The following is an 18,036-nucleotide window of genomic DNA, read 5'->3' as shown; positions in this document are numbered from 1 at the left end:
CGTTCTCTATATTGGTGAGTCTGTTTCTGTTTTGTTACATTTGCTCACTTTTGTTTTATAGATTCCTCATATAAGTGGACACGTACAGTATTTGTCATTCTCTGTCTGACTTATTTCCCTTAGCATAATACCCTCCAGGTCCATCCGTGTTGCTGCAAATGGCATTATTTCATTCTTTAATGGCTGAGTAATATTCCATTGTATATACATAGCACATCTTCTTTTTTTATTTATTTTTATTTTATTTATTTTATTTTTGGCTGCGTTGGGTCTTCGTTGCTGCACGCGGGCTTCTCTCTAGTTGTGGCGAGTGGGGGCTACTCTTCATTGCGGTGTGCGGGCTTCTCATTGCAGTGGCTTCTCTTGTTGTGGAGCACAGGCTCTAGGTGTGCGGGCTTTAGTAGTTGTGGCACGTGGACTCAGTAGTTGTGGCTCATGGGCTCTAGAGCGCAGGCTCAGTAGTTGTGGCACACGGGCTTAGTTGGTCCGCGGCATGTGGGACCTTACCGGGCCAGGGATTGAACCCGTGTCCCCTGCATTGGCAGGTGGATTCTTAACCACTGCGCCACCAGGGAAGCCCCTAGCACATCTTTTTTATCCAGTCATCTGTTGGTGGACAGTTAGGTTGCTTCCATATCTTGGCTATTGGAGTATGGATGGCTGTAAAAGGCATGCAAGGTCACCCTCCCAAAATGCCATAAAAATGTCAGTAAGGGAAATTTTTTTTAAAAGGCATAAACCCCCAAGAACAGGGGGAAATAAGGAAGGAGACACAGCAACAAACTTGGAAGCTGGAAACTTAGTAGATAAGTGGGAAATAACTTTACTTGAGAAAAGTGACTCACAAACCAGCAGCGGGCAAGCCAAGAACCAGGCCACTTTGCATCACAGCAACCCCATATGACTCAGGGGTTCTGGGGCAAAGGTGTACCAGCGTATGGGGCAAAGAGGGAAGGGTAAGATAACTTGAAGGGGAATAAAAAAGATAACCTGAGGGTCTGTTTAGTATAAGCAGGTAGCTTTCCCCAGATCACGTCCACTTGTCTCTGGAGTTAAGGACAGAGGTTTCTTCTCGAGAGAGGGTGAGAGTAGGTATCCGGGTTGGGGACCTGAGTGTCCTCAGGGGATGAGGTGAATGGGAAGAGCTGGTCTGTGAGAGACCCAGCCCATGTCCCCTGCTCACTCCCAGCATTCTGGCGGCAGGTCCTTATCTTTCAGGTGAGAGCCTGTTGGCAAGGATGGGGAGAAAATGGAACCCTTGGATGTTGCTAGTGGTATGTACCCAAGAGGAATGAAAACAGGGGTTGAAACAAAAACTTAGACACAGATGTTCATGGCAGCCCTACTCAGAATAGCTAAAAGACGTCAACAACCCCACTGTCCATCAGCTGATGAATAGATGAACTAAATGTGGTCTATCCATTCAGTGGAATATTATTCAGCCATCAAAAGGAATGACGTTCTGACCCATGCCACAAACAGATGAACCTTGAAAACGTGCTAAGTGAAAGGAGCCAGACACAAAAGGCACATATTGTATGATTTCATTTATATGAAACGTCCAGAAAAACAAGTCCATAGAGACAGAAAGCACATTTGTGGTTGACGGGCTGGAGGGAGGGGAGAATGGGGAGTGACTTCTTAATGTGTACAGGGTTTCCTTTGGGGATGATGAAAATGTCTTAGAACTTCATAGAGGTGGCAGTTGGACAACATTGGGAAAGTACTAAAAGCCAGTGAATTGTAGACTTTAAAATGGTGAATTTTATGGTACGTGAACTACACTTCAATTTGGGAAAAAAAAAGGAATCATCTCTAGAGAAACTGACTAGCCCAAGAAAAAGGACCTAAAGATTACCAACAGCTAGGGTTCCCCATGGTGAAGCTCAGGTTGACAAGCCTCATGACTTCAGAGCTTACATAATAGCAACAAGCAGGAGAGAAATAAAACAGCTTGGAGAAAATAGTTACCATGTAGGGTGGGGAGAAACCTAGACAGGAAGCTATCAGTTAATATTCCAAGAAAGATAGGAAAATATTGGTACCATGAAATAATAACAGGATATTATTTAGAAAGAACATTTAGAGATAAGAAAACTTGAAATTAAAAACATGCTATCAGGGACTTCCCTGGTGGCACAGTGGTTAAGAATCCACCTGCCAATGCAGGGGACATGGGTTTGAGCCCTGGGGAAGAGCCCTGGTCGGGGAAGATCCCACATGCCACGGAGCAACTAAGCCCGTGTGCCACAACTACTGAAGCCCTTGTGCCTAGAGCCCATGCTCTGCAACAAGAGAAGCCACCGCAACGAGAAGCTGGTGCGCTGCAACAAAGAGTAGTCCCCACTCGCCACAACTAGAGAAAGCCTGCGCACAGCAGCGAAGACCCAACGCAACCAAAAATTAATTAATTAATTTTTAAAAATGTACTATCAATAGAAATTTAAAATTCAGCAGAAGAGTTGTAAGATTAGGTTGAAGTCTCCCAAAAAGTAGGGCATAGAGACAGGTAGGAAATGGAGATAAGAAAACTAGAAGATCAGTTCTGGAGTCCAATATCCAAATCATAGGAGTTCTAGAAAGGGAAAATAGGCAAAGAAGAGCAGGAAATCACCGGAATAATGTGAGAATATTTCCCAGAATTGAGGTGTGTGAGTTTCCACATTGAAAGGCCTACCAAGTGCCCAGGCACAGTGGACAAGAAGAGACCCACAGTAAAGCACATCTTTGTGAAGTCTCAGAACACCAGGGAGAAAGGAAAGGCCCTTCAGGCTTCCAAAGAGAAGAAGAGTGGGTTATGTGCAAAGAAACAGAAGTAAGGAAGACTTTGAATTCTTCAGCAGCAATATTGGAAAGTATAAGTCAGCGGAGCATTGCCTTCCGAATTTTAAAGGAAAATGGTTTCAACCTAGAATCCTCTCGCCACCCAACTGTCAACCAGATGTGAAGTAGACCAAACGTATCCTCAGACACACGTGGCATCAAGAAAGAAGACTGCATGGAGTTCAGGAAGCCAGGAGCTCCAGCACAGAGAGGCCAAAGGGAAGCCTCAGAGGGCGAAACAGAAGAGACTTCCTGAATGAGAGCTGGGTGCATGGCGCGGGGGCGGCCGAGGCAGCTCCTTCCTCCCAGGATGCACCTGGGGACTCCAGATGTGCTGAGTGTCCTGATCAGAGTTTTAAAGACATTGGAGGAAGAGTTTGGGGTTGAATGAGTGATAGATGCCAAGAGAAGTAAGCAAGCAGAATAGACAGCTGTTAAATTAAAGGAAAACAAAACCAAAAATTGTACAGGATAAGAAATCAGAGTAGAAAAGACATGACTTACCTGGGAATAGCATTTGCTGAGTCATAGCAATCTAAACCCTAAACATGGATCTAACCAGAGCAACGCTGTAAACTGAGGGTCTGAGGCAGGGTAGAAGGTGTGAGCGCAGCAGGATGGGGAGGAACGTTCTCGCTGTGGCAGTGTCAGCAGTTAATGCCTGTAACTTTAAAGTCAACAAGTAGCAAGAAAAGGGTGTTTCTCACAGGGGCGGAGGTAAGTACCAAATAACCAAATCAATTTTTAAAATCAAACACAGTTGCTTGGGAGAAAGGGAGAAAGATGAGAGACTACTTTTTTCATAACAAACCTTGTCAAGCTGTTTGACTTTATATCAACTGTGTGTATGTATAAAAATAAAAACAAGCATGCCAATAAACACAAGGCAGTGTAGACTGTGGAATCAGAAAGGGACAAATGAAGTTTTAGGTGGATCCCAAGGAAGGCAAAATTATGCTGCTATTATTACCGTTCACATTCACAAAATGTGTATGTTCAAAAAATTTCTTCAGTCACTATTTCAAGCTGTTCTTTTCAACTTCCAGTTTTAGCTTACTGGTCCTTTCTTCTTGACGTCATTACTAGGAAGAGTTTCCAATTCTGCCTTCAGTAATTTTAATATTTGTACTTTTATTTCCCAAGTTTTGATTTTCCTCTACTTATGATCAAAATGGGTAAAAACCTATAATTAAAAAACAATGAAGATGTGAATATCTGTATGAGATGATGGATACCAGACTGAAAATTGAAGATTCAATGAAGTCAGTTATCCACGTGTTTCAAATATCTGGATACTGGCATGATGCATTAAACATCTGGATGTTTGATTAACATAACGCTTTGTCTGGATGCCTACTGTCAAGTAGATACAGGTTGAGATTTTGTAGTTCTAACAAACACAAAAATGGAAAAAGTCAGCGAGATCTTATGATAATTTTTCTTGCTGCTGAATTCAAAAGAGCGTACTGCCCATCTGTTCGTAAATGTTTTCCCTAGCCAGGAATAGTCTTCTTAGGTCAGTGAGTTGCATTTAATGTTAGAGCATCCTTTCCCTCTCTCTTCAGGCAGAAACAGTGGCTCTCAAGCCATTATCTATGCAAATATTGGGAAGTGGTGCTCAGCACTCCCAGACGCAGAAGGCTTTTTGAGCTATTATGGTGATAATGTACATGTGTGATTCACGTTGATGCTCAGCTGTATCGCTGCAGCCTGCAAAATGGTTTGTGTACCGGGCTGTGTTTTTACTTAGGCTTTCCACTTTCTCTTTCCTCTAGAAAGTTACAGAAAGAACTGTTTCTTTATGGTCGCTGATAAACAGTAATAAAGACAAATTCAAAAATCCCTTCTACGCTAAAGAAATCAATCGAGTTTTATATCCAGTTGCCAGTATGCGTCACTTGGAACTTTGGGTGAATTACTACATTAGATGGAACCCCAGAATTAAGCAACAAGTAAGTGAAGTAGCAAGTGATGTCGACTGACTACTACTTCTGGACTTAAATAATGTTATGTAGTATTTTTTTTAATTTTTTATTTTATTTTAAATTTTTATTGGGGTATAGTTGATCTACAATGTAGTGTTACTTTCAGGTGAACAGCAAAGTGAATCTGTTATACATATACCTATATCCACTCTTTTTTAGATTCTTTTCCCATATAGGCCATCACAGAGTATTGAGTAGAGTCCCCTGTGCTATACAGTAGGTCCTTATTAGTTATCTATTTTATATATAGTAGTGTGTATATGTCAATCCCAGTCTCCCAATTTATCCCTCCCCCCACCTTTCCCCTTTGGTAACAATAAGTTTATTTTCTATATCTGTGACTCTACTTCTGTTTTGTAGCTAAGTTTGTTTATACCCTTTTTTAAGATTCCACTTACAAGCAATGTCATATGATATTTGTCTTTCTGTGTCTTACTTCACTCAGTATGGACAATCTCTGGGTTCATCCATGTTGCTGCAAATGGCATTATTTTGTTCTTTTTTATGGCTTTTCAAAAATATTATGAAAGGAAAAAGAGCAGACTAAAAAAATGATACTTGCTTTTATTTTTTTTATTTTTTGAGTCCACTTGGCTCAACTATTTTATTGACTAAGCATCTGTTTTTAATGGGTTTTTTTAACATCTTTATTGGAGTCTAATTGCTTTACAATGGTGTGTTAGTTTCTGCTTTATAAAAACGTGAATCAGTTATACATATACATATGTTCCCATATCTCTTCCCTCTTACATCTCCCTCCCTCCCACCCTCCCTATCCCACCCCTCTAGGTGGTCACAAAGCACCAAGCTGATCTCCCTGTGCTATGCGGCTGCTTCCCACTAGCTATCTGTTTTATGTTTCGTAGTGTATATATGTCCATGCCACTCTCTCACTTCGTCCCAGCTTACCCTTCCCCCTCCCCATGTCCTCAAGTCCATTCTCTAGTAGATCTGCATCATTATTCCCGTCCTGCCCCTAGGTTCTTCAGAACCTTTTTTTTTCCTTAGATTCCATATATATGTGTTAGCATACGGTATTTGTTTTTCTCTTTCTGACTTACTTCACTCTGTATGACAGACTCTAGGTCCATCCACCTCACTAGAAATAACCCAATTTCGTTTCTTTTTATGGCTGAGTAATATTCCATTGTATATATGTGCCACATCTTCTTTATCCATTCATCTATGACACTTGCTTTTAAACACAACTTTAGTTATATATTGTTTTTAATTACTAAACCATTTATTTTTTAAATTAATTTAATTTATTTATTTATGATTTTTGGCTGTGTTGGGTCTTCGTTGCTGCATGCGGGCTTTCTCTAGTTGCAGCGAGTGGGGGCTACTCTTTTGTTGTGGTGCACAGGCTTCTCATTGTGGTTTCTCTTGTTGTGGAGCATGGGCTCTAGGAGCGTGGGCTTCAGTAGTTGTGGCTCGCGGGCTTAGTAGTTGTGGCTCGCTGGCTCTAGAGCGCAGGCTCAGTAGTTGTGGTACACAGGCATAGTTACTCCACGGCGTGTGGGATCTTCCCAGACCAGGGCTCGAACCCGTGTCCCCTGCATCGGCAGGCGGACTCTCAACCACTGTGCCGCTAGGGAAGCCCCACTAAACCATTTATTTTGATTGGTGTTAAACTTACATTTTTCCTGACAACATGAATAATACAATTTTTTTTACTAAGATGTAAACTAATTTAAAGCTCTGGAAAAATTCTGAGTTTTGATTGTCAAGGATTTTCTTTAATCATTATAAGTTGTTAGACATCATAAGAAGGTTTTTTCCAGCGACTAGACTGAGATGATCCTTTAAGGAAAAGGAACATTTTCTACTCTCTGTTCAGGTGTATGTACTTGTCAGCTAATATCAGAGTGCTCTTTACTGAAGGTCTTTACTTCTAAAGTAAAGATAATTGATCTGTCAAAGGATAGTACAGTCATTTGGCCATTTCTCGGTCCAACATGGCAATAGTGATTTTTGAAGCGAAAGACTGCACATTTTATTAAAGGCACAGTCAGGCTTTCCCTTCTCCCAGCCTCACTGCATACAAGATCAGAAGGAAAGTCCAGCCTGTTTGTGAGGTCTCAGAAGTATGTCCACTGAGCCATTTGTTCTAAGTGCTCTAAATAGTCAGTATTTGCGATTGCTCTCTGTAAAGGTTTGCATGTTTTCCTGCAGTCCCAGGCCAGTCTTGCATAAGCAGCAGCTTTAATCCCACTACAAATAGTCGGGCAACAGCAGGGCCCGGTGCTCAGTCTGTCCCTCAGTTTGTTTATTCCACTCTGGCAGCTGGCCACACGCCAGTGTGTGTGTGCTCTCTCTTCCCACTGGGGAAATGCACATTTAAGCTGTCCCTCTTGTTTCAAGGTCTCTGCTTGCTTGCATGAAAGCCTTTTGCAATTTCGTAATGGTTGAAATGTGTAGTCTTTTGGAAAGTGACAGATTCCAGGGCTTGAGAACATTCACTTGTTTAGTTTGGGATTTGAGAAGCACACAGAGGGAATGCCTTTAGCATAGCTTCCAGCATTTGGAATATCAAGTAAAGAGGAAATGGGAATTTTTACACGGTTCTAAGCAGTGTTACATGGGGTGTGTTCCTTTTCTGAATAAAACATATAGATGAGCACTGTTTGTCCTATAAATTTCACCTTTTCCATATTTATCATGGCTTTTTAAAAAACTATTGTTTTTTAGAAAATGTTGACAATTTCTGTACAGATTCTGTAATCTCCTGTCACCCATTTGTACTTGGAGAAATTCTTGAAATTGCAGGCATTTAGAGCAATTCATTTATGATATACAAAGGTAATGACAATTGTGTGACAAGTCAAGTTTGCAGGGACATCACTGGCAGAACTTACTGTGATGTGTTTCTCCCCCTTATTCTCCCAGAGCTTAGCAAAATGGAACTGGGCCAGGTAGGAATGCATATTTGTTTGATTGAGGTTTTTATTTTGAGACACTGATTGGTGTGTTTTAGGATCTGTGACATTTACCCGAAGAAAATAACTTACCCTTTCTATATAGATTTTCTGAACATCAAGGATCCTACACGCATCTTTACTGTCGCTCTCGGCATCTTGCGTTTTCATCTACCAAATACTGAACATTCCCATGCGTCAGGCACTGAGGGGACCCAGAAATTAAGAAGAGGTGGTCTCTGCCCACAGGGACATAAGCCGATGATGATAAACACTCGAGGAGAAATGTGGAAATGAAAGTGTGAATGAAGTGCATCAGGTTTCCCGAAAGATCTTATGCAGGACATTATTTCATACAGAAATAGATTACAGTCCAATCACATAGGACTTTGCAAATTATATAACGTAGACCTAAAAGAATATCCTTAACCACTGAAATCATTACTCAGTTGTGTGGCCCAGTTGGTATACAAGCAGTTACTGTGGTAAACTACCAGACCGATGCTTACATTTGACAAGCTATGAATAAGCAGGCTTGGTAGTTTTATGTAATATGAGGAAGTTGCTCATGCTGAAATCCAAAGGATAATTTAGTCACATAAACCTGAGTGGGACCTTCGGCTGCTGGTGAGTCGCGTATTGTCCTTTGGGGACCTCTGCACTCCACGTGGCTGTGAACCAGAGTTGCCCCGGGCAGTTCCCGTTTTGCTTAGGATGACAACAAGGACAGACATTCACAGGCTTACCTGGGTGGGGTTTAAGTCATTTCCGATAGAAAAGTTAGAACTTCATGCTTCATTCCCCAAGGGAGACGTCGAGGTGTGGGATTTATAGTCACTTGACTACGCATTTCATTTCTCATCATTGTGTCCTTTGCTACACTGTCACAAATGCCCTCTTTCCTATTACATCCTCTAAATTGGTTTTGTTTGTTTATAGACTAATGACTTCTACATATTTTGTACCCATTACTATATCGAATTGTCTTTTTATTTCTAATAGTTTTCTAACTCTATAGCCTCGTCATCGGCAAAAATGATTTTTTTACTTCTCATTTCTTTGTCTTGTCTTAATTGTACTTGCTGGTACAATAACAAACAGATTCTAACAGTCATATGGGAAAGAGAGGTTTTCAAAATAGCCAAGACCAGAAACAGAGCATGCAGGTTCGGAGACTGGGGAGGGTGAGAAAGTGGCGGAGGGGAAAGAATGGACTGTGGATGGTAAATGTTTACTGGTAAGTGGTCCTGGCACAGCAGATGTCACACGTCCACAAAGACCTCCCATTCCCCGTACCTGCTCCTGCCGCCGGCCTCCTCATCACAGTGCTCGGCAGCTCCATCCTACACGCCCTGCCCAGAAACCTTACAGTCATCCTCCCGCCCGCCCACTTTAAAACAACAGCTTCCTTGAGGCCTAATTGACATATAGTAATCTGTACACGTTGCAAGTGTGCAGTGCGGTGGGTTTTCACATGTGTCTCCACCTGTGACACCAGGAGCACAGTCGAGGTTGTGAACATACGCATCCCCAGCAAACGCCCTTGTCACTACAGGTGAGCTTCCGTTTTCCAGTCATCCTTGTCTCCCTGCTCTCTCATCCCAGGCTGTCAGGAGAGCTTGCTGGGCTCGGCCTTCAGAAACCCGTCTGGCCTCCGAGCCTGGGGCCGTGTGTGGCTGCAGAGCCTTCCAGCTGGACTCTCAGATTCTGAGCTTGCTTCCTTCTAGTCTGTTCTCAGCACGACAGCCAAAGTGCTCCTTGTGAAATATACCCCCCAGATGCCAGCACTCCTCTCCTCAGCACTGTCCAGGCAGCCGCTCGCCTCCCCCGGGGTCAGAGCCCAAGGCCAAAGCCCAAGGCCCAAAGCCTCAGACCTCTGAGGCCTTGTGTGGCCCCCGGCCCATGCCTGACCTCTCTGACCTCCTGGCCTGCTCACCGAAGACTCCTGCTCACACACCCTGATTTGGCCACACGGGGCTCCTTGCTCAGCCTCAAGACACTCAGGCATCTGCTTGGTCGCCTCCCTGTTGAGCGTGTAACCAGCGTGTCCCCATCCCGCTCACCCTGCTCTGCTTTTCCGTAGTCCTCATCACCTTCCATGTCCTGTGTACCTCACGGGGTTGTCTTCGTTGTCTGTCTGTCTCCCCCTGCTGGAAGAGAAACGCCATAAAAGTAGGCATTTGGGCCTCCTTTGTTCACTGATGGATCCTGAGCACCTAGAGCAGTGGCCGGCCCTCAGTGGAGCACATGCAGAGAAAAATGGGCAAAGGGTATTAACGGGCAGTGCACAGCACTTACTGGGTGTCAGGTGCTCTACCAAGCATTCCTGCTCTGATGCCAATACGCATTTTGGAAAAAACCTTACATTCTGCAAAGTCATGCAGTAAAAAGAACAGGGACTTACAGGAGGGATGGGGCTAGAAGGTAGGAGGAAACCCCTCCAAACCCGTGCACCTCTGTAACCAGAGCGCTGATGAAAGCAGCCATCAGGCCTTGGCAGCCCGTGGTGGGTTGAATGGTGGCCTCCAAAAGACACATCCACTTGGAACCTGTCAATGTGACCTTATTTGGAAAAAGGGTCTTTACAGATATAATTAAGTTCAGGATCTCAAAATGAGATCCTCCTGGATTTAGTCAGGCCCTAAATCCAATGATGCGTGTCCTCATAAGAGAAGAGAGGAAGATTTGAGAGACAGACAGGATGAGGCCATGTAAAAACAGAGAATGATTGGAGTGATGTGGCCACAAGCCAAGGAAACCTAGAGCTGCCAGAAGCTAGAAGAGGCAAGGAAGGCTCCTCCCCTAGAGCCTGCAAAGGGAGTGTGGCCCTGCTGACAGCCTGATTTGGGGCTTTCTGCCCTGCAGAACTGTGAGAAAATAAATTTCTGTTGTTTTAAACCATCAAGTTGATGTTCGTTTGTTATGGCAGCCACAGGAAACTCATACACAGTCTTAAACCCCAGGGCTCCTGCCCCCTTCTGTGAGATGCAGGTCCTGGAGAGCATCTGCTTCTGATACAGACCATTCTCCTGACCAGTACAAGTCAGATCCAGGGTATAGCCTTCTTCATCAGCGTAGCGTCTTTGCAACTTCCTTGTTGGTACTCGCAGCTTCAGCAGATAGCTTAATGCAGTGGAAAGCAGGACAGTTCTAGAAGCCACTAGCCATAAAGGAAGGCACTTCTGTAGACTTTCAGCTTTTTTCTTAATGTCCTCATATATTGCTCAAGCTTTCTAGAAGCTTTCCCTTGATCACTTCCGAACCTTAACATGTTGGCAAGGGAGTCTAGGGTCTGTTCTGTTGTATATTTTGACCTGGGTGGTGATTACATTAGTGTATATGTATGCAAAGATTCATTGAGCTGAACATTTTTTAAAGATTTGTGTGCATTACTGTATGTAATTTGTATCTCAGTACAAAAGTTTAAACAATTAACATCCCAGGGATGTTAAATAAAAGTACCAAATATTGGGCTTCCCTGGTGGTGCAGTGGTTGAGAGTCCGCCTGCCGATGCAGGGTACACGGGTTCGTGCCCCAGTCTGGGAAGATCCCACATGCCGCGGAGCGGCTGGGCCCATGAGCCATGGCCGCTGAGCCTGCGCGTCTGGAGCCTGTGCTCCGCAACGGGAGAGGCCACAACAGTGAGAGGCCCGCATACCGAAAAAAAAAAAAGTAGCAAGTATTAAATTGGTACTTAAATTGGTACCAGGGAGAATCTCATTGTGTTTTGGTGTAACTTCTACCTTTGTACTGCCATCAGTCCCCTATTTATCAATCAAAGACATCAGTGTTGTACCAGAACAGACTGTATTGACTAACTTCAGTCTCACAACAACCCTGTGGTCTGGGCTGGTTTTATTCCCATTTGACAGATAGGGAAATGGAGGCACCCAGAGAGTTGTTACACAGCTGTTAAGAGGCAGACTGGAGATTCACACTAGGCTGCCCATCAGAGCCACTGCTTTCAGCCATGCATGTGAAAAGATGTGCTAAGGCAGAGTGGTGCAAACTAAAGCTACCATGAGATACCATGTTATACTCATCAAATTGGCAAAAACTCTTTCTCTTACGTTGCTACGTTCTAATGAGGATGTAGAGCTACAGGAATCACCAGATGCCACTAGTGGGAGCATAAGGTCATCTCCCCACCTCAGAGAACAATTGGGCAGCATCTAGTAAAGTTGAAAAGACCATACTGTCCTCTCCAGCAGTTCCTTCCCTACCCACCAGGAAAATTCCTTCGAGAAACATTCACATACAAGTCTGAGGAGATGTGTCCAAAGATGGCCCAGCGTTGCTTATAATAGTGGGGAATATCCCACTATTGGGAATGGATAGATCAGCTGTGGTTTATTCATTCAGCGAATTCAACTGGGATCTGCTTGAGAAAAATAGTCGGATCACAATGTCGGTTGATAAGTACAGAATACCACTATTGATGTAAATTTTCACCAAATAGAGAAGCATGGTGTATTTTGTTTCTGGATATTCATTGAGAGGAAAAGTGTCACAAATCGGCTCGGGAAGGAAGGCTGCATGCCAACCTGAGAAGAGTTGTTGCCTCTGGGAGTGAAAGCAGGCAGCAGGGACAGGTGACACAGGAGCCTGGAGCTGTGCCTGGGTTGATGCATTTTAAAAAGATGCTGACGCATGTATGTGGATATGTGTACGTGAGTTATTTCTTGGTGGCAAATAGCTGGGTGTTTTTTAATTAATCTTTGTGCTTTTCTGTATTTGTAAATTACGCAGTATTGAAGGAAGTGATGTATGTTAACCCACAACGAGCGGATTTGTTCAGAAAGTGGCAGCCGCAGCAGATGTGGGGCACAGGCGTGTCATGGTGGTGGAAAGCAGGAACTCACATCTGTGCTTCTTTCCAGCAGCCAAATCCGGTGGAGCAGCGTTACATGGAGCTCTTGGCCTTGCGCGACGAGTACATAAAGCGACTTGAGGAGCTGCAGCTCGCCAACTCTCCCAAGCTTTCCGATCCCTCGACCTCACCTTCTAGTCCTTCGCAAATGATGCCCCACGTGCAGACTCACTTCTAATAAAGGAAACAGCTGACTTTCATTCGGGGCCTCTGTACAGAGTAGGTTAAAATATTTGCCTCCATGTAGAACTTGAACTAACATAATCTTAAACTCTTGAACATGTGCCTTCTAGAATACATATTGCAAGAAAACTACAGTGTCTACACGGCAATTGGAAGAAAGGAGCCCAGATGGGGTTTTGGAAAATGCTGATACCTTCCAAAAGCAGTTTTTGAAAGATAATATTTAAATTATATTTACCTCTTCAGAAATACTATGTGTACAATATGTATTTTGTGGGCCTCATTGGAACAACAACATTTTTAACTAAAGGGGAAAAAATATATGTTTGTGAAATGGATTTACCTCGAACTGCTTATAGTAGTTGCTTAGGGTGATCTAAAAGGAACCCAAATGTGAGAGATGTGTGTTCCTGCCAAAACCAAATCGAGCTCAGCTTCCAAGGCATAATCCACAAGCAAGGTGTTTAAATAATTGCCAAATTTCATACCATCGTAAGTGTGATGACTTAAGGACAAATAGCTGTGTAGAAGAGCTATCAATTATTTTGAAATTTTGGAATGAAGTATTTTCCCCAAGAGAAGCATATTTTTATATTTAAGAAAACTGATAGAGCCCAGTTAAATATGATTTGATTGTTTTTAACATTGCCAGTTCGGTTTCCTAAGTTCTTTCATGAGCTTGCCTAGAATTCTGACCTATTTTCAGGTGGTAGAAACCCCTTCTATAGCACTGTTTGAAGATGTCAGATGCATTATGCTGCTTACATGAATGTTTTCGCAAACGTTGCTCTAGTCAAACTAGCTGATCTGCCAAAGTGTCGGGTTGACCATCTTGGATGTGTGAGCTGTCGCTAGAGCAGCATCCTTTGAAATAAAAGCCGCAGATGTACATTTGTTGAGCGTATTTTTGAAAGTATGGTGTTTATGCATTTCAATTTCAGTGGTGTTCGACACCCCTCCCCACCCAGGCGTGCATAAAAACTGGTTCTACAAATTTTTACTTGAAGTACCCAGCGGTTTGCTTTTTCAGGTTTTTTTTTTTGTAGTATTAAATGCAATTTCAAATGCAGTTCTATTTGATATCTGAACTAATTCATTTAGTCAGTACATTTGTAAAAGTTAAGGCTACAGTTAAAAAACAATTAATGTGTTCTACAGTGATTTGTAAAGGACTATTTATAGCTAATATGGTTTTGTTTTCAGTGAATTAAGAGAGATTAAATATATCTTTGTAAATTATTTTATGTCATAGCTTAATGGTCTACCAAATAAGACATCTCAAATGCAGTAGTATAAATGTATAAATTTTGTATGTATAAGAAATTTTTTAGACAGTCTCTTGCTTTTTGTAAACGCTGTAAATATTTCATAAATTAACAAAGTGTCACTCCATGAAAAGAAAAAAAGCTAATACTAATAGCTGAAAGGATTCTGTGAAATTTCATGACAAATGTTTCATGGCAATAATGACTAAAGACCTGCTGTAATAAATATATTAACTAAACATTGCACTCTATTCCCAGGGCTGTAACTGTGTATGTGTCTTAAATGTGCATGTTGCCCATCTTACTTGCTTTTCCTGGATCTACTTCACATGCTCTTTATCTTACTAGCAACCTTGTATAGGGCTCTCCCCAAATCCCAGCAATATTGGAAATTTAAGTACATTAACAATGCAGATTTTAAGCCACAGCTACCTTTATTTTTTTAAATGTATTTTATTGAAGTATAGTTGATTTACCATGTGTTAATTTCTGCTGTACAGCAAAGTGATTCAGTTATAAATATAAATATATATATATATATATATATATATATATATATATATATTCTTTTTCATATTCTTTTCCATTATGGTTTATCATAGGATATTGAATATAGTTCCCTGTGCTTTACAATAGGGCCTTGTTGTTTATCCATCCTCTATATGTACTAGTTTGCATCTGCTAATCCCAAACTCCCAATCCATCCCTCCCCCACCCCCTCTCCCCCTTGGCAACCACAAGCCTGTTCTCTATGTCAGGCCACAGCTGTCTTTATTAAAGTAAGGATAGCTTTCACAAAAGTGCTGGGCTGCAGAGACGCAAGACTTTCAGACTCTGGATGGAGAACACAGCAGTTGACATTAAGGGAGATTAAGGGACTGGTTGAAACAAGTCATACTCGATGTCTCTTTAGGTAAGAATTATTAAAATTCTTCAAATGCAGCCAACTGGAAATTATCTACGCATGTCCTAAGAACACTAAATAGTTATACTAGTAAACTTACCATTTTTTAAAAATCCAAATAGGACTCTTAAAAGAGTAAGTATCTCTTTTAAAACTATGAGTATTTGAAATGCTCTCCAAGGTTCTTCTTCACACACGGCTGTGTTTCACCCTCACTGTGCCCTCATGGCCACGTGGTATTCTGTTATCCCTGTTTTTCAACTGTGGAGAGCATTGTTGCTGCAGGGGTTCACTGACTTGCCCAAAGTCCCAGAGCATTGAAACAAATGTATGCAGGCATCGAACTGAATTCTGCCTCTCTTGCATTCCCACTGAATAGCCTTAGCTTTGCCTTCTGGAATGAAATAGAATAATCTCTTCCTAGGACAGCCCTTCAAGTCAATTGGAATCATATCTATTTTTGATAATATAACAGGTTTTTCCTAACTATAGTCATAGTACTTTCTGATCTATTTTTGATAATGCAGCAAAGCTCCTCCTTACAGTTTTGGGGAAGGAATAATACTCAAAAGTTTGAAAATCTGTTGACCAGTATCTCGTCACCTGCAGCCCTCTCTATACGGAATGCAGCTGTCAGTCATGTGGACAGCTCATGTGGCATTTGGGAGCATTAGGCAAAGGCAGGACTACATAAAGGGAATGCTCTTAAAATACAGGAATTTATTACAGAGTATATACACCTCTGACTGGAGGACATAGCCATTGGTGGCCATTAAAGTAAAATCTGGGGACACCCAAAGGAAATAAATATATGCAGCATGCAGCACAAACAAGAACGAGGATTAGCACATCTGCAGGAAAACCTAATGGTTGAAATAGATTGCAGTTGAATTCTTTTAGGTTCACAGAATCACTAAAGCATGCTGCCGGAATACCAATTTTTGAAATGAGTCTAATACTCTGGCATCTATTGGTAGATTTATAACGTAGTTAAGGAATTATTAGTAAAGTCTTTTGTATTAAACACATCTGGAAGATGAAAGATCAGCAAAACAAAGTATTCTCATTTCCTTATGAGGCTCAGATTCAGCTATGGTTTATTCCTTATTTGCAATAATTTGTCATTTAAAAGCAAAGGCGATAATGTATTTAAACCATGTAGGGTAGCTAAATGCTTAGTATTTAAAACATGTAAGGTAGCTAAAATGTTTAGACATGACCATTAAGATTTAGTTTGTTTTTCTAGTAGTTACGGAGAACACGGCTTATGCATTTATAGTGGGTAATACGTATGTGCTTCTGAAATGGACTGTTCCTCAGTGCAGTCCACATAAATTACAAAAGAAAATTGTTCATCTCATTTCGGGAGCTTTATGTCACAAACCTGTATTAGAAAGAACCCTCGTCGGGACGTGTGGGGACCTGGGTTCCTGTCTGGGCCCTGGACCTGCTTCTTGGATGGAAGATGTGAGGCCCTCCCAGCACCCCCTTGAGAGGCCCGGGAGGAGGCTTTAGTGTCCACCTGCTCAGTGAGGGTATGGACTGCACGTTCTCGAAGATTCCTTACAAGTCAAACAGCCCTTGTCAGAAACACATTTTCATCACTTATGCACATAGAGTATTTATGGTAGAAGATGGCATTGGCTCTGTGTATTAGTTTCCTGTTTCTGCTGTGAGAAATCACCACAAACTTAGCGGTGATTTATTATCTTCCCCACACATTTATTCTCTTACAGTTCTGGAGGTCTGAAGTCTGAAATTAGCCTCCCTGGCCTAAAGTCAAGGTGTCAACAGGGCTGCGTTCCTTCTGGCAGCTCTAGGGGAGAATCCTATCCTTGCCTTTTCCAGCCTCTAGTGGCCGCCTGCTTTCCCGGAGTCGTGGCCGCTTCCTCTGTGTCTAAAGCCAGCAGCACAGCACCTTCAAATCTCTCAACTCTGACTCTTCCGCCTCCCTTGTTGACATTTAAAGGACCCTAGCGGACTCCCCTGGCGGTCCAGTGGTTATGACTCCACGCTTCCACTGCAGGGGGCACAGGTTTGATCCCTGGTCAGGGAAATAAGATTCCCCGCGTGGCCAAAAAAAGAAAAAGGAAAAAAGGAACTTGGTGATTATATTGGGCCCCTCTGGATAACCTAGGCTGCTCTCCCCACCTCAGAGTCAGAGAATCAGCAAACTTAATGCCCCCTTGCTGTGTAAGGTAACACAGAACAGGTTCCAGGCATTAGGATGTGGACATCTGGGGAGGCTATGATGCTGCTACCACACCTCAGTCCGTGTTGGCAGATGATGGTGGGCCTGCAAGCTGAGAGGTCAGACGCACTCTCCTGTTACCAGCTATAAAGTGACTCACAATTAGTGAAACAACTAGCTCAATTCATTTCGTTACATCTCAGGAGATATTGAGACTTAGAGTTGCCTCTGACTTTATTCCCTATTTCTATCCTCGCATCTATCTAAAGCCAGACCATGTACTTTCAACCCCCTTGGTCCCTGAATGGAAGAAAGGGAGATATTTATTGGGGGCATATGTGCCAAACTCTGTACTATTTAGCCTCCCCACAACCTTATAAAATTGATAGGCTTGGTTTTTTAGGGTTTTTTTTGTTTGTTTGTTTTGGGTTTTTTTTTGGGGGGGTCGTTTTATAGATGAGACTAAGAACCAGAAGTGTTTTTTTTAGACAATATTTTCGATAGTATTTTTTTAGACAGTATTTATCAACAAATACTGTCTACTATGACCCAGACCTGTGTCAGCTGATCTTTGTTGGGAAACAAAACTGAGTAAAACAGTGGCCTCCTTTGAGTGTCTGGCCTAGTAGGAAGACAGTTCAGTTAACTGGTAATTCCCATGCAGGGTGCACCCTGCTCTAATAGAGGCAGATTGGGGGGCTTTGGGGCCAAGATAGGGGGTCAAGGAGGAACTTCTTGGGAATGCAGTCAGAACTGAGTTTTCTTAGTTAAATAGGAGTTCGGTGATATCAGAGGAATGTACATTCGAACCACAGTGGGATACCACCCCACACCAACATATTGGCAAACCTTTTAAAAGTCTGGCAGGCTTCCCTGGTGGTGCAGTGGTTAAGAAT

At 42.5% G+C, this 18,036-nt stretch overlaps 1 protein-coding gene across 3 annotated transcripts in view; it reads left to right on the top strand.

Moving 5' to 3' along the window:
* MTM1 (myotubularin 1) overlaps nucleotides 1–13,669 on the top strand; it is a 98,835-nt gene extending 85,166 nt beyond the window's left edge. For 2 of the 3 annotated variants that reach the window (XM_081221464.1, XM_081221466.1), the window contains exons 14-15: nucleotides 4,599–4,775; nucleotides 12,608–13,669. In XM_081221464.1, the coding sequence (XP_081077590.1) occupies nucleotides 4,599–4,775; nucleotides 12,608–12,775 (345 nt within the window). In that variant the 3' untranslated portion in view covers nucleotides 12,776–13,669. The remainder of the gene's footprint in view (nucleotides 1–4,598; nucleotides 4,776–12,607) is intronic. The other variant, XM_081221465.1, reaches the window with a different exon arrangement.
* Nucleotides 13,670–18,036: the final 4,367 nt, after the last annotated feature.

This window comes from Mesoplodon bidens (assembly GCF_964165515.1).
Source record: "Mesoplodon bidens genome assembly, chromosome: X".
NCBI classification, from domain to species: domain Eukaryota; kingdom Metazoa; phylum Chordata; class Mammalia; order Artiodactyla; family Ziphiidae; genus Mesoplodon; species Mesoplodon bidens.
This window is presented reverse-complemented; position numbering and strand designations above follow the sequence as displayed.